At 41.4% G+C, this 25,362-nt stretch overlaps 3 protein-coding genes across 6 annotated transcripts in view; all 3 read right to left on the bottom strand.

Annotated features, from left to right (window-relative positions):
- Positions 1-19,553, bottom strand: part of LOC124057549 (protein unc-13 homolog B-like) — a 156,803-nt gene extending 137,250 nt beyond the window's left edge. For both annotated transcript variants that reach the window (XR_006843128.1, XM_046385932.1), the window contains exons 1-2: positions 18,809-19,553; positions 4,948-4,977 (exon numbers count right to left, since the gene is read on the bottom strand). Coding sequence is in view for 1 of the 2 variants with exons in the window: in XM_046385932.1 (XP_046241888.1) it covers positions 4,948-4,977; positions 18,809-18,830 (52 nt within the window). In the remaining variant the exon portion in view is untranslated. The remainder of the gene's footprint in view (positions 1-4,947; positions 4,978-18,808) is intronic.
- Positions 19,554-19,650: 97 nt separating this feature from the next.
- On the bottom strand, positions 19,651-21,474 carry LOC124057554 (protein transport protein SEC24-like). Its single transcript, XM_046385939.1, has 5 exons — positions 21,314-21,474; positions 21,167-21,219; positions 19,987-20,965; positions 19,835-19,911; positions 19,651-19,723 (listed from the first exon to the last, which is right to left on the bottom strand). Exons 1-4 carry the CDS (start codon positions 21,328-21,330, stop codon positions 19,869-19,871), a joined length of 1,092 nt encoding a protein of 363 aa, XP_046241895.1. The 5' UTR covers positions 21,331-21,474; the 3' UTR covers positions 19,651-19,723; positions 19,835-19,868.
- A 1,285-nt stretch (positions 21,475-22,759) lies between these two features.
- Positions 22,760-25,069, bottom strand: LOC124057552 (extensin-like). Of its 3 annotated transcripts, XM_046385937.1 has the most exons (7): positions 24,909-25,069; positions 24,762-24,814; positions 24,379-24,560; positions 23,608-23,910; positions 23,096-23,565; positions 22,944-23,020; positions 22,760-22,832 (listed from the first exon to the last, which is right to left on the bottom strand). In XM_046385937.1, the coding sequence occupies exons 1-6, from the start codon at positions 24,923-24,925 to the stop codon at positions 22,978-22,980; spliced, it is 1,068 nt and encodes a 355-aa protein (XP_046241893.1). In that variant the 5' UTR covers positions 24,926-25,069; the 3' UTR covers positions 22,760-22,832; positions 22,944-22,977. The 3 variants fall into 3 exon arrangements, with proteins under 3 accessions (XP_046241893.1, XP_046241892.1, XP_046241894.1); XM_046385936.1 differs by having other exon boundaries at positions 23,096-23,910; XM_046385938.1 differs by having other exon boundaries at positions 23,096-23,910; positions 24,469-24,560.
- Positions 25,070-25,362: the final 293 nt, after the last annotated feature.

Below are 25,362 nucleotides of genomic sequence, written 5' to 3'. Positions count from 1 at the left end.
GTTTCTCATGTGACACATTACCAGTTTTCTAACTTTAGACAACCAAGCAGAAAGATAAGGCTCATTCTCAAACAGTTCTTCACAGGGAAAAATATTTCATTTTTAAGGCAGAATACAATAGAAGTGTTTTCTACAGTGGCTCTTTACAGATAAACTAAGTTGCCAGAGGTGGAATTCTTACAGTCTGCAATAAACAACCAGCAGAACAGAAGTTGGACAACACAGCCAGCAGTTTAGACTGTGCTGAGACATGGATGCCTCATTACGTCAACATCACAGTCTCATTACTGTCGAGGATTCCTCTGAATTCATTAGGCTGCTGTGGACCACCACAGCAAGACAACCAAGTATTATCGCTTATGAGGAATGCATCGTGTTTGAAATATGACACGATTCTGGACAATGCTCTGGACAAACACACCTGAACACAAGTGTGTTGTTCAGTTTATTATAACAGATATGAAAGCAAGCCAAAATAATAATAATAATAATAATAAAAATTCAAACCAAGATCTCCAGCAGGACCTGTAATCTATTAAAAACTCAGCTGCCTTCCTTAAAGGCCCTTTGTGTTTATAATTCATATTTCCTGCCACGACTGTTTTTCCAAAGCAGCTGGAGATTCAAACTAGTTTCCCTCTGATTAAAATCCCACTTCTCAAACGCCTAATCCAGAGATTTGCAAGTACAGTAAGTGGTGTCATGACCCAAAAGCTCAAAAGCATTTCATTCAACCAAATACTAAAACAGCTGATGGAACTGATTTGCATCCCATATACCAGAGGAAAAGAAAGGGGTGATCACCTTCCACATGAACGTCCATTCATCCATCCATTTTCTATAACGCTAATCCAGAGGGGACTGGAGCTTATCCCAGCTGACAACAGGCTAGAAACAGGACACGCCTTGGACTGGTCCCCAGTCAACCACAGGGCCAACACACAGAAACAGACAATCATACACGCTCACACACTAACACCTAGGGACAATGTAAAGCAGCCAGTTAACCTAATGTGCATGTTTTTAAGCCTATAGGAGGAAGCCGGAGAACCCAGAGAAAACAGAACTCGAATCCAGAACCCTCTTGCTGAGAGGTGATAGTGCTAACCACCGCACCACCATGTCGCTCTTCTACATAAACATGAATGCTATAATTATTTTATATATAACATTCAAGCCTTTGAGTGGACTATAAATGGCACAGTCACACATCAGTATCATCATTCTCCAGGCTGGGAGTGTGCTGAAATATAATAAAATATTAAGTCCAAAACAGGGAGAAAGCATCAAAAATCCAAATATTTGTGCATTATTGGAACAGTTAAAGAAAAAGTAATTGGAAAATCCATTGTGTCGTGGTCAGTAGTTAAATAAAGCCATACACTTAGCGGACACTGTCGTTGTTTTTCATGAATACTTCAGAGATAGACATCTCAAAGACTAGAGCAATAAAATCAAAACTGTATCTGCACAAATGGATACCCCTGCAGCCAAGAGAATAACGATTTATTTTCTTTTGAATGATTAACTACCCTTTAAATAATAATAAATAACAAGTCAAGCTGTAATATTAACTTCCAGAAAGACAGTTGGAGTGGTGAAAAATTGGAAGACACCACTACAATTTTCAGATCCGTATCACTTGTGGTGGCAAAAAATGAGTATTGCCAGAGGAAAGGCTGTGTTTTTCCCTTTAACAGAAGGGTTTATCATCTGACCATTTTAAAGTGAACTCAGACAGATCAGATTCAGTTTGTAAGGCGTTCAGACCTACATTGTTGATCTCAAACTACTGCAGTGGCTTTTGAGAACTAGGCACTTGTTTAAGTGGTCTGCCCTGCTTTTGGCACTAAAAGAAAAATTTGGAAATCAACCTCATTTGTATACATTCTCTTGGGAGCCACACGTCTGTACCAGATAACACAGCAGTCCATCCAGGAGGTGAAAGCTAGTTCACAACTTTGGACCAAGAGAGCGGCGTAATACTGACATGTCATACAGCTAGAATGATAACATGGCTAAGAACTGGGTAATGTGCCTTAAATCTTCTAAGCTAATAAAGTGACACATGTACCAGCCAACATCTCTCAGGGGTCGTCAACCAGTGGGGTTTCAGGAGCGCCTTGGGACAGCAGTCACCTGCCCCAGGCAAAGAATCTATTGCTTTTTATTATTAAGACCAATCAGATCATGTTTCCCAAACTGGGGCATTAGAGTGGGACAAATTCTGCTGGGTTAAGTTACAGAAGTGTATTATGGGTATATTCACTATCACCTACTTGACTGAGAGTTACAGCCATTGGGAAAAGTAGGTGAATTGTTTCAGGTTAAATTTCCAGACCGAGACTCTCTCTCTCTTCCTCTCTCTCTCTCTCTCTCTCTCTCTCTCTCTAACTCTGTCTCTCTCTCTCTCTCTCTCTCTTCCTCTCTCTCTCTCTCTCTCTAACTCTGTCTCTCTCTCTCTCTCTCTGTGTGTGTGAATTTATAAAAAGACTATGATGCACTGAAATAAAGCTCAACTGGGTTATCCACTTCAGGTAATTTGGTAAGGTAAGTTGTTTATCATACTGTGAAATGGTGAAAGGCAGCAAATTATTTTTTCAGCTGAGAAGATAATGGTTACAGCCTTGCTGTAAGCACACACAGACAGACAGAGGCTTTGATGGTTGTTGGTAATTGTATTGGTCTATTTGTTGTATATTTTCTGATGTAATTGTAATTGTAATATAATTCTTTGTAATAATATTTCTGTTCATGTTGTTTTAACTTTTTGTGCTTGCTTGTATATTTGTACATATTTGTATGTTTGTCATCTGATTGTATTTTTTTTTTTTTTTTACTGATTATCTTATTATAGATCATATTTTGGATATACATTATCCAGGTTTCTGATCATCTGAATCATTCCTGTACCCCAGAACCTTTTCAATCCATATATTTAAATCATAAAGCTTGTAAACTTTTCTTATGCATAAAAACAAACAAAAATAGATTGTTGCCATTCATGGAACTTTAACTTTCTTATTTAGCGATGTCAGATGCACGTATATTTTCCCCTAAATTCAGTGATAGATTTCTGTGAAGCCTGTGAAGTTATATGTTCATGTTGTACAGTTTGCTGTAGCTTCCTATGGACTCCACTTACCAAACTTTAGTTAACAAAGTAATCACAAATCATGGTCACGGTGGCCTGAAGCCTGCACCACTGCACTATTTTGCAGCCAAGAGTAGATGGATGGACTGATTTCCAGCATTTTTTCTCTTTTGATTTCTCCAGGTGAAGCAGTTCTCTTTCTGGAAAAACCAAATGCTTTTAAAGTATCCATCAGTTTTTGGAAGTTGTGGGACTTCTTTCCTTTTCTCCAGCCAGGGAGAATGGCTGCTGTTCTATTAGATACTGTTACTACCTATTTAACTGTTTAACCTGAGCGTTTCAATCAGAAAGCAGCTTAAGAAGACATGCCAAAATATCTCTTATTGAAACACTTCATAACCGTTTTTTTCAAAAACGGGATATGGGCTTATCTTTGTTTCTGGAACCAAAACTAGAATGTTTACATGCACAACCCATAACCATGCAGGACATTGTGCCTCTTCAACTAATTTATTTTTGAAATGTAAATTTTATTTTTTGATCATACTCTCATTGAAATATATATTAAGTAGCCATTGTCAAAGAGTTTCAAGTTACAAGAAAGGTCTGTTGAGTCTGGAAACCATCGGAAAATCATTTTCCTTTAACACACCAAGTATATTTGTTTGACATTAGTCACAATTCCATCACTCATTTCCTGTTTTATGAACCCTGGAGAGGCGACTGAAATCTCCTCCTTCCACTAGGCCAGAGGCAACCAATGACAAATCATCTCTTGCATCTGAAGTCTGTCTCTGTCTCCTAAAGACACTGAGAGATTTGTCTCCATCTTCTCCTTTATGACGGGATGACAAGTTGTCATTTCAGGCTAGCAGGTGGCCTTTTGTCTGTGATGATCTATTGATTTTCTTCTCTCCTCCTCTGGCTTGACTTTTCATTCTCCCACTCATTGCTGTTGTTCTCCCCCTCATCATCGCCGAGAGAGAAGGTGGAACGAACAGCTGCATCCAGCAAAGAGGTAAAACAAAACAAAAGAATGCAAAAAATGTTGATAGAAAGATGGAGTTCCGGTATACATTCGAACGTGGGGCTTGAACTGCACCAGGATAAGAGCAGGACTGGCGTACAAAAACCTAACAATCATGGCACATCAATCCCTCATTCAAAGGAAGCTTCAAAATAATTTATGCAACATGTCCTCATACCCACACGGGTAAAATAGACAAAAGTTACCAACTGTTGATAAGACGTGAAATACAACTAGCAGTCTCCGGGGTGACACATACAGACACTTTGCAAGCCAAACTATCCGCTCTCATCTCCGCCCTAAGAACTTTTGTAGCATTACAACAACTAAACACAACTTCCACCTTTGCTTATTGGCCACAGCCATCATTATATGCAAGTCCAAGTTTGAGTGTGTGTCAAATGACTGATGATGAATTTCAGATAAGAACAATGCCATATTCCCATACAGGTGGTGCAATATCTTCTCTTTTGAACCAAACTTTGTATAAACTGCCAGTAGCTGCCCTACGTTTAGTCAGAATTAAGCCTTTTTTACCAATTCGATCCAATGCTGCCTGATTGAAATCAGAAATGTATTTTTTTCATGATGATGATATTTTATATTAGCTATCCTGAATTTTAAAAAACTGTAAATTTCCCCAGTCATCCGTCTCCTTGTTCAGTCTTAAGGCCACCTCCTCTCTAAACTTTCAGCTTTAGCTGTACCTCACATAGAGAACACGTTTGTCAGCCACACGGCTCTTGTTATTATCCCTTATTCTCATATCCATATCTCTCGATGTTCATACATCAGCAAATATTAAGTGTGATGTGTTAGCTCTTACCTGGAGGCCCGTGTAGTTTGGCTTTTTTCACTGGAAGAGAAAATGAGAAAACACAGATTAGTCACAAGGTAAGTATATTTGTTTTTTTACTTTTGCTTCTCCTTTGTCATTTTGTTGTAGCTGGACTATTCTTCTCCTTATTTAATTTTAATGGAATTTATTATTAGTTTTTGGGGAAGGCCTCAGATTGTTTTTTCCCCTCAAACCTGAATAAATGCTTCTTCTTCCATTCTGTCTTTTTAAATTTTAAAAGGCTTTATGAGCAATGCACAAGACATTATTTTATCTTTGTGGTGAAATAACATAAGAAGAGACTCACATTTCACAGCTAGAACTTGAAAACTGTTTAAAGTTGCCATCTTACTGTGTTTGGATACCAAAAACAAGAAAGAGGAAGAATAATATGTACAATAGATCATGTGCGTGTTTAATTTAGGTTAATACTGTTTAACAATTGTACACATTGCCAAAGAATTTGGGAAACACATCAAAAAATTAAAATAAAAAAATAACACAGAATGTTAACATTAAACCTTAGCTGACTTTGTGGTGCTTGAAACATTTAGACATGACACATGCTCGAAACATTTAGGTGCTTTAGAGATTTTGATTTTACTAAATAAAGCTGCAAACAAGTATCCTTAATTGAGAGAATTAAATTTGAAATTCTCATACACAGTCACTTAGTCCGGCAAAAAACACAAGCTATACTCTGACTAAGACATTGAGGCTTTTATATTTAATATGCATTTTTATTTTCAGGTCAGCTGTGCTTCTTGATCGGCTCATTATTAAAATATTAAAACATATGTCTGTGTTGACACTGGACAGTGTAAGTTAATGGATGTAGTCGAAATGTATTCTGTGTGAATCAACAAGCAACAAGGAAATGAGCTGTGAAAAGACAATAGGCACATTGTGAAAAGATGATGGACACAATCTGCTGCACATAATTATTAACACACTCAAACACTGGAACCATTCATGGATTTGACACATCAGCGACGGGAAATGCTTAATACTTTATCCTGTGGGTGGACATTATTTCAGGAACAGGGTTTTTTCAACCCAAGGCCGCTTCACCGTAGTATGAAGTATTTATGGTCAAATCTTTTCACTTCAAACACAAATCTGAAAGTAGTTCTGTCTCTCAGAAACTGCTCAGGCCCAAAGAAATTTAAAAAAAAATTCAAATTCAAATTTATATATAAATAATAAAAATCACGGCATTTTTAACAACTTGGCACCAGGATCTCACACACAGTGCAGCACAGGAGGTGTTGAAATGAAAGTGTCTTCAAATGCTAATGTGTGCTAGACTTCAGGCTAAAACACTGATCACTGAGTCGCTGATCAATGCAGCTAAGTCCCCAGTATATTTCATAGTCATTTAATATGCAGCAGTATGAATGTGCCTTTTAAAGGTGTAATTCAGTTATTGAAATTGGGTTTAAATGCATATTCACTGAGGGAGATCAATACGTTTATTCAGTCCCGGCAGAAAAGTGTGAGATGTGATAAGCGAGACAGACACAGAGAAGAATTCGCAGAGAGACAGAACGATCGTTAACAGGTCATTTGTCTTGGGCTGTCAGCACAGCTTGCCTTGTGTGTCAGTCGCGCCAGCTTGGCCGAGGCTCACATGGAGGCCCGGCGGCCTCGTTTGTCGAGTGCCAATTGGGCTCTGATAATACCTGAGTAAAGAGCCTCACAGTGAAAGAGAACCACAACGATGCCACAGAGTCACAGAGAGAAGAGAGGGAGTCTTAGTCTTTAAATGTGTAAGATTAGAAATACACATAAACATAGTATGCCAACTCAGCTGCTCACAATCTCTTCTAACTCGACGCAATATCATAATGAGCATTTCTTCTACTGTTTATTTTTCATATTCTAACATAAAACAGAATCTACTACAACACAGCATTGTTAGAAGCAGGCTTTATCTTTCCCCACGTTTCCTGCCATCCTCCCACTGTCGACTGTCCCGTAGGGTCACAAAAATGGCACAAAAAATAACTAGGACGAAATAGAACAACTCAATACTGCAAATACAGAAAAAGACATAAACATGTTTATGTTTAAGTTTCTTTATGTTGTGGACTGACGTCAGGTTACTGACCTACTCAGCATATGTGCAGAAAGTGGCTGCTGCACTCATCAACCCAACTTCAACAACTTTATGAGGCATAAACTGTAGCAACAAGTGTGCCCAAACTGCGTTCAACACTTGTGTCCTTAGGAAACACTTCTGTTGGGTATCATCTGTAAAACTGTAATATTTGACATTGGGCTGACTAATAATTTCCCAGAGGAAGTCAAAGTCAGAAGTCTTGTGTGTAGCCCACCAATCCACCCTCTTTCTCTCCAGATCACTGGTACTTAAATCCTTATGTATTTCACTTAAGTTGACTTCAATTTCAGCTTATGTAAGATAAGGTGTGTGAGTGACTAACACACTTATTTTAACTCAAATCATGATGTTTTCCTGAACCTAATCCAGTAGGTTTGGTCCCAAAACATAAACAAATTGTGACTGTGTCGCAATGTTAACACTCCAAAAGTCATAATAATATGCGGAATGCTCTTTAACAAGCTTTATTTTGAAAGTCTTACTTGACTGCGGAGCCCTTCCCATGTTAAACTGAGGCTAGAGAGGTAGGCAGAACATCAAAGTGACAACATGAGAACATGTTGGTTTCAGGATACTTATTGTCATGTGTTACATTTGCATTGCATTTGTTGTGTGATTTTATTTATCCCAAGGTGGCAATTAATTGTTTTTGGTTAAGTAGAGAGCAAGGTCAGACTTTGAGTAGCATCACTGAAGCTGGTGGGGATGTGCTGTCTAGCTTTTATTTGTATTGTGATGTTTTACAATCCCCATGAGAGGGTTTTTTAATCTCAGCAGCACAATCTTGTTATTTATATCCTTTATATTTTAACGCTCTACAAATGAGTAAATAAAAGGATCAGTCCCGCCCTGTTAAGGCAGAATGCAAATCACCCACTCAAAAGACAAGTAGAATTAGAAGAATTTTATCACTAAAACATACATTTTCTCTATATTTAATAGTGTGGTCTGTGAGATTGGCATTGCACAACAGAGAGATTCCACCTGTCAAGTCCCACAACCCACTCTGACACAGTTTGAGCACTGAGGAGGGCATTCTGGTTACACATTATAAGACAGCACATCAAAATCAAAAGCAGAAAGAGCCCAAAAAAAATCACAGATTCTTTACCAACTCTGCAATATTATCATCCTGTAAATTTCTTTAAAATGACAAGAAACTGAATTCCAAAATGTTTTAGAGTGCCCTGCCAAAAAATAGGACAGGCCTCTCTCAACACCTGGTCGAACTGAGCAGTGGAGATGTGACGTGTTACGTGTGAACACAGTGTCATGGCTAAATAGCCAGGTATGAGGAAAAATTATTCATACTGATTATGTACTGTATATACTATAAATAAATATGGCAGTTCTGTTTCACATTTATCATTCTGGCAGTTGGTGACTTAATGAACAGGTGATGTGTAACTAAGTCCAATACAGAGAAATTTAATCAGGATGGGCTGGGAGTCTTCAACCATCAGATATGAATGTGACATGATTCCTCCATGGAACCAACTTCTAATTACGCCTGAACAGAGGCTCACTAGGAAGAGCTTTAATTGGGACATTATGTATGGACACCCGTGGATTAGTGAGGCAAAATGTTTAGTTGATATGATTGATTTATTTATTCATTTTCACAACAGACTACCTGATCAGTTGCTCCTGATGTGCAAGTAAGGATGGTCTGTTGATGTTTGGTGCAAATCTAAATTACAAACATATTGTCCCATGAGCAGCCCCTTGTGTGAAGATCTCTGTATGCACACTTATGTTTCAGACAGGTTTTCATTAGAGAAGATTTCATTATATGATTCGGTAAAACTGAAGATGAAGTCGATTTCATATTTTAATGCTATTAGAGGGCTGTTCTTATCAGTAAGAGTCCTTCCTTTCTGATCAGTTCTTCTGTTTAAGGACGGGAAAGTTTTGTGTTTCTGATTTCATTTGCCGAGCCTGGGAAAGGAGACAAAGTTCTTTGTTGTAAATCAGTACTGTGAAGGTCTGTCTGAAAAACGTTTTATCACTGCAACTTATTTTTTGATGTCTTACTGGTCCATGTGGGCTGGCACTTGTACACGCATGACTCAGTCAATAAATAACAAACAAATTCAACTGTACTATCAGTGTTTTCCTGTCCTTAAAATTAATTTTGGTAGCCCAGCAAATCACACCTGCATGCACTAGGAAACACTTTTCATTTCTTACTTTTTTCCTTTCAGACATGTAGTTTAAAAAGAGGATCAGTTGAAAAGCCTGTCAGAATGGTGAACTCATGGACAGTTATATCACATGGACAAAAAGGCTTCCTTTACTAGTTTTGTGAGCAATTCTTCTTTATGTTGTCAAACTGGACCAAATAAATTATTTCAAAACCCAAACTACAAACAGGGATATTACTAGTAAGTTTTACCAACTATCATTATTTTAGATATTGCAACTCTTATATTTTCTTTGTATTTATTATTATTATTATTATTATTATTTACTTTAAGTTTTATTTCTCTTTCAGATTATTTTGTACATCTTACCTGTTAGTTTACTTGTGAAGTGTTGCCTTGTCTTGTCTAATGTGTTTGGTTGCAACAGCCTCAAGTGTCAACAAAACTAAGAAATTAATTCCATTTTCATTTATTACATTTTTCAATAAACGCAGTTATCTTTTGTATCTGGTCAGATGTCAAAAGACGCCCAACAAATCAAATATGAAATGAAATGCCAGTGGATTTGCAGAATGAAACACGGAGGCAGGTTGCAGTCATTCTGTTACAGGAAATAATACAAAGGTCAGTGTCACACATCAGTGCTAGCAGAGTTCAGCATCCCTCTGGGCCAAAGGGAAGGCAAGTCTGATCAGAGGTAGTGAAGCAGACCAGATATCAGACACGTGTCCACCGGAGTGATTGTGTGAGTGGAAGCGTGCTGCTGGTGAGGGAGCGTTTGGCTGGTGGGATAATCCCTCAGAGCTAATGCCTTAAGCAGGGCTGAAATCTACCAGACCCTGCTGTATTGTACTGTGTGTGAATAACAAAGAGAGCATGTTGGATATGAAGGAAAGCAGAAACACATTTTGGTGAACACAAAGTTAGAGCAGCTAACTGACTTTATGGGGCATCATTATGGAGCCAAATCAGGGCCATAAGTTTCGTTAATTTGAAAAAAAAAAGATTTGAACTTAAAAGTTGAAATTTCTATTTTGAACATTGTACTCGAGAAAAGTTTTTTTCTGTTTAAATATAATTTATTTATTTATTATTTATTCATTCAGTTCTGAAATTCTTTTGAATAAATTATCTATTTTCAATTTCCACTTTCATACATAACTCAAAATTTGAGGTCTGTTGTTTGTTTTTACAGCTTCAAATATTATTTTTTGGGGGGTTTCAGATCTTTTGTTCACTTTTGGGTCTCATCTTTTCAGTTTCAAACTTTTGGCCCGGATCTGGAATGGGGGGCGTGGCATCATGAGTGACTGCATAACAAAGAAGGCTGAGGATCTTCCTCTATCACGTTGCCTTCAGGGAACATAGGTACTGTGAAAAGTATGACTCCACACTTTCTCTACACCATAATCACATTGTGGGCAGTGAAGAAACCGACGCCATTGATAAGGTTCTGTTTCGTAAGCCGTTTTAAACCGTTAAACCACTGTATTCTTCGAAGTTCATGATCGAAATTTCAACTTTCAAGTTCAAATCTTTTTTTCAAATTTATACACTTTTGGCCCCCATGTGGCTCCACACATCATGAGCTTTTTGGAGTGCTTTAAAGATATTGTGTAAAGCCACTGGGGGAGAACGACTGATGCTGATATTCACGTGATGAGTCATGCATTAGGTTAAGAGTTCTACTGCATGACAATTCTTATGCCATAACCACATCTGTAATCTCTGTGTATGATACACAGACAAAGCTTTAACAAACACACACAAACACTACACATGCTATGGTCAATCTGGTCACTTACAAAATGTTGTTTGTTTGTTTTTTTAAATCAATATTTTTATAACAGAGTTTTATTACAAAGTGGACCCAAATGGACCCTGACAACATTCTTCCTTTCATTAGGTTGTCGACTGCAGCCTCTTAATGACTGCCCTGGTGGCTCTGCTATGATCTCTTTGAATTAACGTGACAAATAAGACAGAGTTCCCTTATAAAGGTACCTGAAATTTGTACTTCAAAATTTGAGTAAACTGTTTTTAATCACAGTATATTCCACCACCAGTTATTTATTTTCACTGTCAATGTATATCACTTCCAAATATCAGTTACTGATCCCTTTGATTACCAATAATCATCATCAGTATTGGCTTTAAAGAACACATTGGTCAATTCCTACTCTGACGCTTCATAGATTCTGCCTGTGTCTGCGTCTGAACATTTCACTGATTTTGCCAGCTTTCTTCCCTGAATGGTTTGGATTGAGTGTCATGGTTCCTGAACACAGTAAAATTTCAAACAAGACCAAGGCAAGGGCAAACACATTTTTCCTCTTCAAGCTTAGTAATTTATCTGAAACTGTTTGCAGGAGCGACTAATAATTAATCAGCAGATACAGCAGGTATAATGTTTTCCATATTGACTGCCTTAGATTAGCAGGGTAGTTTTCTAGCTTCTTTTTCTAGCCTTTTGACCAAAGTGGTAGATCAAGCAACAGAATGACAGAGCGATGAAATGACTGATTGACATTGCCATTCCCAGAGCCATGCCACTTGCTTGGTAAAACTATGTTGAACAAGCAGGACAAAGAAATCTGTAAAGAACTCTGAGATATCTTCATTACATTTGGAAGATACATTTGGATAAACCACCTGCTGGGTTCTTAAAACTTAATGGTGCTGAAGTGTCCTTGAGCAAGTCACCGGAGCCCTACTAGCTGATGTGGACCATTTAATCGCTTGAACTCTTTGTACAATAGGTGTGCAAGGGAAAAGAGAATGTCCCTGTAGGTATTAATAAAGTAAAATAGTACTTATTGAGCAGCACTATAATCCTGTGTTCTTGACTCATTCATTTCTCTCAGGCCCACTAACACCTAAAAAATCTGCTGAACAGGAGAAGTAGACGGACAGATGTAGACTACAGCACTGTCATTACAAGAGGCCAGACAAGGGATTTATTTTTAGCTCCAGTCCTTCGACTCACAGTGGGTTTGAGTGTGCGGAGGTTGGCAACCTGGTGGCCATGTCATTAACACCCTCTCACTTCCATTAAACGACAGCTCCTGCAGACCTCACCAAGCTGACCTAATAAAGGTGTGTGCATGTGTGTGCCGATTAATATAAACTGACTGAGGTGTGACTGGCATATGCATCTACTATATGCCGCCATCCACGCTTTGACCCTGTGCTGACAGTGGAGTTATGCGGAAAGTTTGGTACTTAACTGTACAGTTGTACATTTTGCAAAAAAAAAAAAAAAAAAAACGTCAGAGAAAAGATTATTAAATAAACAAAATAAAAAGTATGGTACCAACAATGTCACCAAAGATGTTAAAGCCTAAGTAACACCCATTTGTTGAAAAGCCAGAACATGTGCCATATACTGAATGGAATGGTTGAAGCAGCCAACCTCCATATCAGTACGCTAGATGTTATTCTGAGGTTTCTCTTTGAGTTACTTGCTTCACCAAAACTAACAATGGTGATCCTGGATAACCAGTTATCATGAAATAGATTATCACCTATCTCTATTAACAGCTATGAACAAAAACTGTGCTAATCAGTAATCAGTACCATGAATGAGATAAACTAGTCAGGTCTTAGTCTCACCTGCAGTTTCACAACATCTCATTCTAGTCTTGTCCTAAAAGTTGCTCTATTTACCCAAACCAACTTCCCAATAAAGAAATGAAAATGGATAATCATCCTCTGTCTCAGTGTGTCAGGGTATTTAGAATATACACTAACATGTATACATCACCATGCATAATCACAAATCAACTGCAATTTCTCTCCCCTGCTGTGTCCCTGCTTCACCACGATAATGAGCTAATTAGAGACACTTCAAGAAGTCCAAGAGTAATCCACTAGGAGGGGGTCCAGGGATGGGGCTTCATCAATGATGAAGCCACAGGCAAACAGACACACCACACACACACACACACACACTCGTACACAGGTGCCATCATGCCCCATACATATAAAGGTCCTCATCTTCATTGTGTCTCCAACTCTAAGACAACAATGGAGACTACAGCAATCAAAATCAGTTTGTTGCCCAATACAAATATGGGTGTAGTCAAAGACTGCTTATAAAGATGGATGTTGCCTCTCAGCTTCCCCCCACTGTACAGAACTGAAACCAAAATATCATGGATATGAGTGCTGAAATCTTGTGCTAATGACAGCATTTAGAGCCAGAGTCTGTGCAGTAGTGATCAGGAGGAGGAGACTCTGTATCGAGATACACCTGCTTGAGTGAATGGAGAGCAGGGCTCAGCTGTCAATCATGTCGTTTCACCCCCTTTTAATAACATTAAATAAAATTTATCCAAACTCAGCAAAAACATGAACACTTGAACATACATCAGCGTGATCAAAAGTAGCTAAAATAACAGAAACCATCTTTAGGAAAAAATGTATTTGGCACGTTCTTAGACTTTAAAGTCCCGTTATACATGCATTGCTATGTATATTGTGGTCTAATCTTTCTTAATCCAGGGTCAATATTTCCATTGTGCACATATTGCATTAGTTATTTAACAAGGACAATGTTAATTCGTCAACAATCAAAAACAACACGTTTTGTTTTATTTGTTATACACACAAGAAGAAATAAAGTTAAATTGAATGGTTGTTGTGAGAAATCCTGATAGATTGTGGTGGCACTAATCATGGGATCTTATTATTTTTCCTAGTGGCTAAATTCAGCATCATCAGTCCAGTCCAGAATTTGGTTCGATTTTAAACCAACCATAAATGTCAGCATGCTAACCAGCTCACAGTGACAATGCTAACATGCTGACGCAAAGCAGGTATAATGTCGACCAAAGTCACTATATTCTGGCCCAACACACATACTTGAACAGCTTTTGAGTCTGGTTCACTTGTCCTGATAATTTTGGGGGTGTTCCCAATCCAACACTGGTCTGAACAGATTATCTATCAGAATGATCTAGTAGTGTGACATAATCTTATGTTGCTGACCAGACTTCTCCCTAGGAATAGAGACAAACGGCATGTTTTGGTCTGTAATATTCTCTTTATTTATTGTCATTTCAAAGTGAGAACTGAACGCTTCTGAATAAAAAGTGGCAGGCAGAAAAGCTTACATGTAATCAGAGACAGGCGAGTCTGAAACTAAAAAGTGGCATTATCATGAAAAGGAGGGAAAGAGAAGAAGGAAGTGAATTCCCTGTCCCACGTGAGTCACAGCCACACACACACACACACAGACACATGCACACAAGCATAAACACACACACAGGACAGCAAAAGCAGCAGATGGCCAGAGGATTATTCCCCCTCTATCCCCACCCCCCTCCCCCCAACGAGCTGCTGAAGCTTTACTTGTGTCCCTGTCATTCCAGCACTGTACCGGTGCGTTTGCTGACCTGGTCTGTCCTCACCTATGGCATCTGGTGGCCCATAAAATACGTACCATTATGAATCCACAGCAGGCATTCATCTATCATTGCAAAACAAAAATCCAGTTTTTGTGCTGACACGCCCAAATTGAACCCCTTGCTGTTATCTTGATGTGACCAACAGTCCACCTGCATGTACTGTATTTATCACCCATTATGGCAGCATAATTCATTCTAATGCAGTTTCTTCACAGTAGCCTGACTCAACACACTTGCAAATTATTCAGTACCATTACTGTATGTATTTATTCCACTGCTAATTGCCATCTAGAAATAGCTGAGTGTGGGTACTGACTGAGCTGTCAGAGACTGTGTCCTCCCTCCCTCCCTCAGCTTTTCATTCTGCAGCCATTCACTCTTTTCTGAGGACTGCCAGCCATCATACAAGCTCTGAGGGCTCTCAACACTACAAGGAACAAGGAAGGAAGAAAAATAGCCTCTGAGTATCACAGATCTCAAGAACAAGGATGCCACTCGTCTGGTTTGTCTGCATTTCCCTCAGTGACATGGAAAGTCCGGGTTCCTTTAATCCGGGAGAGCACATATGTGATTTTGCTGATCTGGCACCCTCCTCATAGGACAAAGAAACATCTTCAAGCAACAAAAAAAGACTGCTACGACTACTGAGAAAGGCTGTGGTCACAGTTAAGACTGCAGGAGGGAGACAGGACGTAAGCTGTGGTGTCAAAGTCAGATGTTTTGAATGTCCATCACAGTCTCCAGCTGAGCCAAAGTATCCCATACTTGAGATTGACAAAGAGCTATGACATGCACTTTAGTAACCAGGTTACAGTCAACCTACTCCAGTGAGCTAATTTTTTTACTGTAATGTAAATGAGAAATCTAGGGAATTAGGGAAACATGATTTCCCCAGATATATTTCTCTTGGACAACCCAGATTCTGTTGGTCATGAATACAGGTAAACAGGTTTCTAACTGGTTTTTTACACATGTGTATGACAAAAGACTACAGACAGGGAAAGCAACAACAGAGTATTTTCAGATTTCAAATAATTCCATCCAAAGTCAAGAGTTACACTGAAACCAACACAAAATTTTTCACCTCTTTAACAATAACAAAACCAGTGCGAATCCACATAAAAAACAAAACCCAACAGAAACAGGACAATATCGTGACACATATAAAGGATCATCATGGCAATGGTTCGGTTTGTGAGACTCAAGCAGCTCTAAGGTGATGATACACTGTTGAGACAAGAGCTGCAAAACTCAGCTGTTAACTTATGAGTTGACTGAAAGAAAAATTCTTGCCAACTGTTTCAATAATCGATTGATCGTTTCAGTCACTTTTCAAGCAAGAATATTAAACATTTGCTGGTTCCGCTTTCTTAAATGTGAGCATTTGCTGGGTTTTTTTTGTCCTTTATGACAATACATGAAGAGTCTTGAACAAAAGAAATAATGAATATTTGGGCTCTGGGAAACTGTAATGAGCATTTTCACAATTTTGAGACATTTTATAGACTAAATAATTAATCATTCCAATAACTGGCAGATTCATTGATAATGAAAATAGTGACTAGCTTAAGCCCTATACTGCACTAACATCTGACTCTGTCCAAGTTTGGCCCGGGTTCACACTGAAACAAATATACATCTCACAAGTCAAATCATCAGGTCACTTCCTGCTTTGCTACTGAATCTAAATAAACTGTCGGATCCACATCATCACACACATGGGCAGAAGACAACTTAACAACTTAACTAAGTCTACCAAAATCACGTTATATGTGTCCAAAAATTCTGAACAGACATAACACTGGTCATAAATAATAATGTCTATTAAACATGAGCCATACTCAAGCTGTGAAACAAAATGACGGTCTTTTTTTTATAATTGCACTTGACTGAGCCCACTGCGACCCAGCTGTGCCCCCCGTCCCCACCCAACCCTCCAACCTCACCCCTATATCATCATTCTGTAATAGAGCGGTGGCCCTCCAGCATCAGCAGCACTCGCACCCAAGATGACAAATGGTCAAAAATGATCAGTGAGAAACAATACGCCAGAGGCTGCGAGTTAGAGATAGGCAGACAATACTTTGATGGTGTGAAAATCAATCAAGCACGTCTGTGAAAGAAGAGCAATTTGTAATATGGAAAGGAACCAAAATGTTAAATAAACTAGTGGCAGTGAGCATCTGTGCTTTACTCCCTTTAATTAACTAAACCTTATCTGCCACAATACATATGCTCCTTTTCAGCAACAACTTGTTCCTTATTCTTTCAGTTGCACACCTGCCCAGTACAACCACAGCCTCCTGCTCGAAGCCACTGATCAGCTTCACTTGAATAGCTGCAAATCAAGAGGCTGGCCAAGGGGCACCTCAGCAGTACTTGAGTCATTCAGTTTCCCCTCACTTCCAAGACAAAAGCAAGAGCACGGGTTCCATTTTTAGACTGATTTTTATATCTCTGAAATAAAGAGGGCAAGAGATCAAGTTTGTTTATTTATTTATGCCAATATTAAATACACACTAACATTTTCGGTCACACCCCAGAGGCTTACTGCTACTACTGTCAGAGGGGAAAAGAACCTGGAAGAGGATCAGAGACACTGAAACAAATGATAATCAGTAAGGGCTACCGGTTTCTTAAAGGGTGTTTTTTTTAACCTTGTTTTTTTCCTACCTTGATAATCAAAATTTCATCAATTTCAAAGTGTGCCAGTTGAGCTTTCAAGACTGCTGTGAGACTCTGGTCAGTGCTGTCCAGCACACATACAAAAGGACCCAATGTGCCACATGTCAACCAAAAAAGTAAGCGAATTCCCGCTTGGATCTGAACACAGCGAATTTCAGATCCATAAATAGTTGAAATTTAACAATTTTAAGGCTTCAGGAAAGCAGTCTCAGCCTATTAAACATTTGCAACTGACTATCTTCAGCTTCCGTCAAAAAAGAAGCAATTTTGTGTCTCCATATAAAAGGTCTTCAGGTGTGTTGCTTGGTAAACCATATATATTCAAGACTTTAAAATCAAAAGTTATGATCAATACTTTTAAACAATATTACACATTTTAATGCCTTGGACTAACAATGATCCCAATTTATATTTTTTAACTTGCACTGCAAGACACTTTAGCTAGAAAATGTGAAAATGTAACATTGTAACTTCCTTGTTAAAAAAAAAAAAAGTCACCAAAAGCAGGACATTTTACATACAAATACATGTGTGCTTTTTGGTGAACAACACATTTTTCTCACTCTCGGTTGTCATTGGCAGATTTATCGATCCAGCGGTGGTACTCAGCACTTTTTCACACCTATCAGGGTTTATTTCAAGTATTGAAGCCTTGCTTTTCTAAAACTGAGTAAAATGTTTTCTCCTAGAATTAAAGACATGTCCCAACAATATCATAATTTTAACCAGGTCAGTATCACTCTAATATAAAGAAATGCTTTGTTCTTGCAATCAAATACATTCTCTAAATAGTCTCACTTCCCTTCATATGGAAGAACACCGCAGGGCCAAAGCTGTGTTTTAACAGTGATCAGTATCTCATCTATGTATGTTTGTCACTTCTGACAGTTTAAGAAGGTAGCCACTGTAGTTTGCTGTTTTCTTTTGGTAATTTGTTACAGCCTAATGTCAGGACAGAGCACAAAATACACTGAGGTTCTATCATGACCTCATCCCGGCCATTGAATGTAACACACAGGGGCAAATACACAATGTCCACTGGCAACATGAGATACTGTATAAATCACACATGTGGCTACCTTCAGAGCAATTGCTGAAAACCTCTAAAGTTCGTTCATTTTATGCATATTTTTCTTACAATTAACGGGATACCTACTCCCATCAACTTCTCTGGTGGAAAAACGATAAGACTCCATCACCATTACATAATATTCCGCGACAGATTTTCTAGCCTGCTTTAAATTCTTTAAATTCAATGACACTCCTATTCAGGAAGTGGAAGTAGCGGCTTTTGTTTGATATTTCTTCAAATAAATCCTGCCGAGAATTAACTTTGTCTTCTTTCATTAAACAGCCTCAGCCTGCCAGCAAGGCAGCTCATAGAAGTCATAGATTACTTTAATATTCTTCTGGTTCTATATTGATTTCAATTCAATTCAATTAAGAAGGAAAAAAAAAGTGCAGCCTACAGGTACGAAGTGGGACCTTACCTCTGACACACAGCAGAGACATCGCAGAGGGATTTTGTGCAACAGTTCCTCCAAAACAGATGAGCCTTCAGTGAGTTTGCAGCCCAGTTGCCTGTTGCACAGCAGTCATTTAGCCTGCTCCTAAATATCGTTTACTTTCCGCTTCATCGCACCTGGTCATAAAACAAAGTGTACAGATGTGAACCAGGTGGACGATCCACGGGCTCCTTTTGATTGAAGAGATGACTACCACTGGCAAAGATAGACTAACGAGTGGCTCAAATCCGGCAGAGCGGGGCGGCTCTTATGCTGCGTTCAGGGACTACAGAAGAGATAGGAATTTGGGTAACTTGGCATTCACAGAAGCGCGTAGTGTGTTGCAACACAATAGCAGTTATTAGCGTCAGCCATGATACCTCCATGCATCAAAAGTTACTGCCAAAGCTGCATGTTACTCGCAAATTTTAGACATCTTAATTATGAAAGATTTCACATGTACATTCTGATTTGACAAGAGCCCAAGAAAGTGCAAGAGGGTTACATTATACTCTAAAACACCGACATGATTGCATCGTCTTAAATGCCGGTAATCAGAAGACCACCCCCCACCCCAAGTCTGTTCGACTTAAAACCAGCAGCTGGTGAATGCCAACAAAAAAGGGAAAGCAGAGTCCATTAGGATGAAATGCAGCACTGGAGCTATTGAGCAGTTGATGACAACTAAACTGGCAACTTTCAAATGAGCATTTAAAAGCAGGAACATCAATGTGCAACTTCGCAGATAGTGTTAAGGTACAAAAACCTCAGCTTAGTTGTTATGGCACAAAAACCCCCATTCAATTTTCAAATAAAGTAGATTTTCATATTGTACATGAGACTTTATTTTAAGATTTTGATAGTACATGCTTGACAGTTTAAACCACATCCAGGTATAGTCTGAAATGAAATGAGAGATTAGTCAGTGGTTGTATTGCAGTAACTGAAAATGCAGAACATCCAGGCATTTATCCTTCACATACACAGGAACTGAATTTACACTACACTTACCCTTCAGTCTATGCCTTATGCTCTAGTTTGAGTTTTAGCCAAGTCTTCCTTTGCCTCCATAGTTCAGATAGGTCCCACTTTAAAAGTTAAAAATCAGTGTCATGAGACAGTCAACTTGGAAATGAACAAGAAATTATGTTGTGTAAACCCACCCCATTGCATCTGTGCTGGGTGCAGCTTCTGTCTGCGCAGCAAGACCAAAACTGCCACTGGGCTGGTAGCGAGGCTTCTGGGGAACCGGGGCCTGAGGCTGCGGCTGGTAGCGAGGCTTCTGGGGAACCGGGGCCTGAGGCTGCGGCTGGTAGCGAGGCTTCTGGGGAACCGGGGCCTGAGGCTGCGGCTGGTAGCGAGGCTTCTGGGGAACCGGGGCCTGAGGCTGCGGCTGCTGGTAGCGAGGCTGCTGCTGGTAGCCAGGCTGCGGCTGCTGGTAGCGAGGCTGCTGCTGGTAGCCAGGCTGCGGCTGCTGGTAGCGAGGCTGCTGCTGGTAGCCAGGCTGCGGCTGCTGGTAGCGAGGCTGCTGCTGGTAGCCAGGCTGCGGCTGCTGGTAGCGAGGCTGCTGCTGGTAGCCAGGCTGCGGCTGCTGGTAGCGAGGCTGCTGCTGGTAGCCAGGCTGTGGCTGCTGGTAGCGAGGCTGCTGGGGAACCTGGGCCCCAGGCTGCGTCTGGTAGCCAGGCTGCGGCTGCTGGTAGCGAGGCTGCTGGGGAACCTGGGCCCCAGGCTGCGTCTGGTAGCGAGGCTGCTGCGGCTGGTAGCGAGGCTGCTGGGGAACCTGGGCCTCAGGCTGCTGCGGCTGGTAGCGAGGCTGCTGGGGAACCTGGGCCTCAGGCTGCTGCGGCTGGTAGCGAGGCTGCTGGGGAACCTGGGCCTCAGGCTGCTGCGGCTGGTAGCGAGGCTGCTGGGGAACCTGGGCCTCAGGCTGCTGCGGCTGGTAGCGAGGCTGCTGGGGAACCTGGGCCTCAGGCTGCTGCGGCTGGTAGCGAGGCTGCTGGGGAACCGGGGCCTGAGGCTGCTGCGGCTGGTAGCGAGGCTGCTGGGGAACTGGGGTCTGAGGCTTGGGCTTTGGTTGGTAGTTCAGACCCTGCAGCTCATAGCTCATGTCCAAAGTGCCAGGCTCAAATCCATGGTAGGAATCTATTCCACAAACAACATTCAAGTATTCACGGTTTGCCTTTGAAAATCCCAAAATGTCAATTTCTGCAATCTAAATTATCAGTTGCAATTAGTTTAAAGACTTCAGTATGTGCTAAATGAGCAGCTCAGTTAAGTTATCTGGTTTAAAAAATAAATAATTTAAACTTATATTTAATGGCTAACTAGAACATATGGTCTTACGTGCAATTTTTCCCTGAAGCTTTCCAATAAGCAGCAGCCATAGTAGCACCACACTAAAAGAGAAAATAATGTTTCGCTTACAATCTCAGTTAATTTAAATATTGTAAATGAATAGTCTTGAGCACATAAACAATACTTAAACTTTACCGTAGAACGAGTCCCATGGCTTCAGCCAGAATTAAGATCAAATGCAAACTGAAATGCCTCTATCGGACTTAAGCTGACCCAACACAAGCAAAACTCTGTCTGCCTTCCTCAGTGGTGCAGTAGCAGGAAACCTAGAATGCAGCTATTTTAAGTTATTATGGGAGCCAATCACAGCTCGCTTTTCCTAAAAGATTAACTGGAAACAGGTGAAAGCAATTGCAGTGTTCACTGTGATACACAGGTGTTCAAAAGATCCTTCATTAGGAGGTGTCATTGTTCTGCCTCCACCAATGCATCACAGAAAAATCCAAAAATATTGTTTGTGTTTCTAAGACTGAGAATCTGATAATTCAGTTAAATAAAACGGTATCATTTTCATCATTGTTAATAAAATTAAAAACCAGCCAGACTTTGGGGCAGTCGTGGATCAGCGGTTAGGGTGTCGGACCCGTAACCGGTGGATCGCTGGTTCGATTCCCCGTCCCGGTGTCCATGGCTGAAGTACCCTTGAGCAAGGTACCTAACCCCCACTGCTCCCCGGGCGCTGCACGCGGTCGCCCACTGCCCCGGGTTTGCTGTGTGTGTGTGCACGTCACTTGGGTGGGTTAAATGCCGAGAACAAATTTCGTTGGAGTGAGTTCCCTCCAATGACAAGATATGTCACTTTCCTACTTGCAGAATCAAAAACTTGCCTCGTCATCTAGTGAAATGATGTAGAAAAATATTAAAAGGTCATATGCATTATCAGATCAGCTCAAAATGAAATTTATTTTGGCGAAATCACAGACCAATGAAATAAGGAAATATGAAAAGGTTTCATCACAAAACACATGTTCACTTTTCATCTCTGTTCAGCTAAAATGCATCACCTGACAGTAATTCTTCATATCATTATTCATGCCAAACAGCCACAATTGCAATGATTACTGCATTATAAAATATTTTGAAAGTGGATTGTCCATTTAAAGCCTCAGACATTCCCCGTTTTGAGTAAATATGGTAGTTTTATTTTAATCATAGCAAATATATATTAACATATTTTCAGTTTTCTTTTAAAATGACCTTAGTTACCGTGAGATGCAAGTATGGAATTTTAGACATCTTAATTATGAAAGATTTCACAAGAGCCCAAGAAAGTGCAAGGGGGTTAAATTATACTCTAAAACACCGACATGATTGCATCGTCTTAAATGCCGGTAATCAGAAGACCACCCCCCATTCCAAGTCTGTTCGACTTAAAACCAGCAGCTGGTGAATGCCAACAAAAAAGGGAAAGCAGAATCCATTAGGATGAAATGCAGCACTGGAGCTATTGAGCAGTTGATGACAACTAAACTGGCAACTTTCAAATGAGAGCATTTAAAAGCAGGAACATCAATGTGTAACTTCGCAGATAGTGTTATGGCACAAAAACCCCATTCAATTTTCAAATAAAGTAGATTTTCATATTGTACATGAGACTTTATTTTAAGATTTTGATAGTACATGCTTGACAGTTTAAACCACATCCAGGTATAGTCTGAAATGAAATGAGAGATTAGTCAGTGGTTGTATTGCAGTAACTGAAAATGCAGAACATCCAGGCATTTATCCTTCACATACACAGGAACTGAATTTACACTACACTTACCCTTCAGTCTATGCCTTATGCTCTAGTTTGAGTTTTAGCCAAGTCTTCCTTTGCCTCCATAGTTCAGATAGGTCCCACTTTAAAAGTTAAAAATCAGTGTCATGAGACAGTCAACTTGGAAATGAACAAGAAATTATGTTGTGTAAACCCACCCCATTGCATCTGTGCTGGGTGCAGCTTCTGTCTGCGCAGCAAGACCAAAACTGCCACTGGGCTGGTAGCGAGGCTTCTGGGGAACCGGGGCCTGAGGCTGCGGCTGGTAGCGAGGCTTCTGGGGAACCGGGGCCTGAGGCTGCGGCTGGTAGCGAGGCTTCTGGGGAACCGGGGCCTGAGGCTGCGGCTGGTAGCGAGGCTTCTGGGGAACCGGGGCCTGAGGCTGCGGCTGGTAGCGAGGCTTCTGGGGAACCGGGGCCTGAGGCTGCGGCTGGTAGCGAGGCTTCTGGGGAACCGGGGCCTGAGGCTGCGGCTGGTAGCGAGGCTTCTGGGGAACCGGGGCCTGAGGCTGCGGCTGGTAGCGAGGCTTCTGGGGAACCGGGGCCTGAGGCTGCGGCTGGTAGCGAGGCTTCTGGGGAACCGGGGCCTGAGGCTGCGGCTGGTAGCGAGGCTTCTGGGGAACCGGGGCCTGAGGCTGCGGCTGGTAGCGAAGCTTCTGGGGAACCGGGGCCCGAGGCTGGTAGCGAGGCTTCTGGGGAACCGGGGCCTCAGGCTGCGGCTGCTGGTAGCGAGGCTGCTGCTGGTAGCCAGGCTGCGGCTGCTGGTAGCGAGGCTGCTGGGGAACCTGGGCCCCAGGCTGCGTCTGGTAGCCAGGCTGCGGCTGCTGGTAGCGAGGCTGCTGGGGAACCTGGGCCCCAGGCTGCGTCTGGTAGCCAGGCTGCGGCTGCTGGTAGCGAGGCTGCTGGGGAACCTGGGCCCCAGGCTGCGTCTGGTAGCCAGGCTGCGGCTGCTGGTAGCGAGGCTGCTGGGGAACCTGGGCCCCAGGCTGCGTCTGGTAGCGAGGCTGCTGCGGCTGGTAGCGAGGCTGCTGGGGAACCTGGGCCTCAGGCTGCTGCGGCTGGTAGCGAGGCTGCTGGGGAACCTGGGCCTCAGGCTGCTGCGGCTGGTAGCGAGGCTGCTGGGGAACCTGGGCCTCAGGCTGCTGCGGCTGGTAGCGAGGCTGCTGGGGAACCTGGGCCTCAGGCTGCTGCGGCTGGTAGCGAGGCTGCTGGGGAACCTGGGCCTCAGGCTGCTGCGGCTGGTAGCGAGGCTGCTGGGGAACCTGGGCCTCAGGCTGCTGCGGCTGGTAGCGAGGCTGCTGGGGAACCTGGGCCTCAGGCTGCTGCGGCTGGTAGCGGGGCTGCTGGGGAACCGGGGCCTCAGGCTGCTGCGGCTGGTAGCGGGGCTGCTGGGGAACCGGGGCCTCAGGCTGCTGCGGCTGGTAGCGGGGCTGCTGGGGAACCTGGGCCTCAGGCTGCTGCGGCTGGTAGCGGGGCTGCTGGGGAACCGGGGCCTCAGGCTGCTGCGGCTGGTAGCGAGGCTGCTGGGGAACTGGGGTCTGAGGCTTGGGCTTTGGTTGGTAGTTCAGACCCTGCAGCTCATAGCTCATGTCCAAAGTGCCAGGCTCAAATCCATGGTAGGAATCTATTCCACAAACAACATTCAAGTATTCACTGTTTGCCTTTGAAAATCCCAAAATGTCAATTTCTGCAATCTAAATTATCAGTTGCAATTAGTTTAAAGACTTCAGTATGTGCTAAATGAGCAGCTCAGTTAAGTTATCTGGTTTAAAAAATAAATAATTTAAACTTATATTTAATGGCTAACTAGAACATATGGTCTTACGTGCAATTTTTCCCTGAAGCTTTCCAATAAGCAGCAGCCATAGTAGCACCACACTAAAAGAGAAAATAATGTTTCGCTTACAATCTCAGTTAATTTAAATATTGTAAATGAATAGTCTTGAGCACATAAACAATACTTAAACTTTACCGTAGAACGAGTCCCATGGCTTCAGCCAGAATTAAGATCAAATGCAAACTGAAATGCCTCTATCGGACTTAAGCTGACCCAACACAAGCAAAACTCTGTCTGCCTTCCTCAGTGGTGCAGTAGCAGGAAACCTAGAATGCAGCTATTTTAAGTTATTATGGGAGCCAATCACAGCTCGCTTTTCCTAAAAGATTAACTGGAAACAGGTGAAAGCAATTGCAGTGTTCACTGTGATACACAGGTGTTCAAAAGATCCTTCATTAGGAGGTGTCATTGTTCTGCCTCCACCAATGCATCACAGAAAAATCCAAAAATATTGTTTGTGTTTCTAAGACTGAGAATCTGATAATTCAGTTAAATAAAACGGTATCATTTTCATCATTGTTAATAAAATTAAAAACCAGCCAGACTTGCAGAATCAAAAACTTGCCTCGTCATCTAGTGAAATGATGTA

The sequence above is a fragment of the Scatophagus argus genome, chromosome 4 (genome assembly GCF_020382885.2).
Source record: "Scatophagus argus isolate fScaArg1 chromosome 4, fScaArg1.pri, whole genome shotgun sequence".
Classification (NCBI taxonomy): domain Eukaryota; kingdom Metazoa; phylum Chordata; class Actinopteri; family Scatophagidae; genus Scatophagus; species Scatophagus argus.
The sequence above is the reverse complement of the archived record's forward strand: the minus strand, read 5'-3'. Positions and strand labels throughout refer to the sequence as shown.

Excerpts from the sequence above, each read along its gene's own strand:
- LOC124057552 (XM_046385936.1), bottom strand. Across the intron at positions 24,561-24,761 it reads GCTTCAGGGAAAAATTGCAC|ATTCCTACCATGGATTTGAG; the intron begins GTAAGACCATAT and ends TTTGTGGAATAG. Across the intron at positions 23,911-24,378 it reads CGCAGCAGCCTGAGGCCCAG|GTTCCCCAGCAGCCTCGCTA; the intron begins GTTCCCCAGCAG and ends CCTGGGGCCCAG.
- LOC124057554 (XM_046385939.1), bottom strand. Across the intron at positions 20,966-21,166 it reads GCTTCAGGGAAAAATTGCAC|ATTCCTACCATGGATTTGAG; the intron begins GTAAGACCATAT and ends TTTGTGGAATAG. Across the intron at positions 19,912-19,986 it reads CCCAGCACAGATGCAATGGG|TGGGACCTATCTGAACTATG; the intron begins GTGGGTTTACAC and ends TAACTTTTAAAG.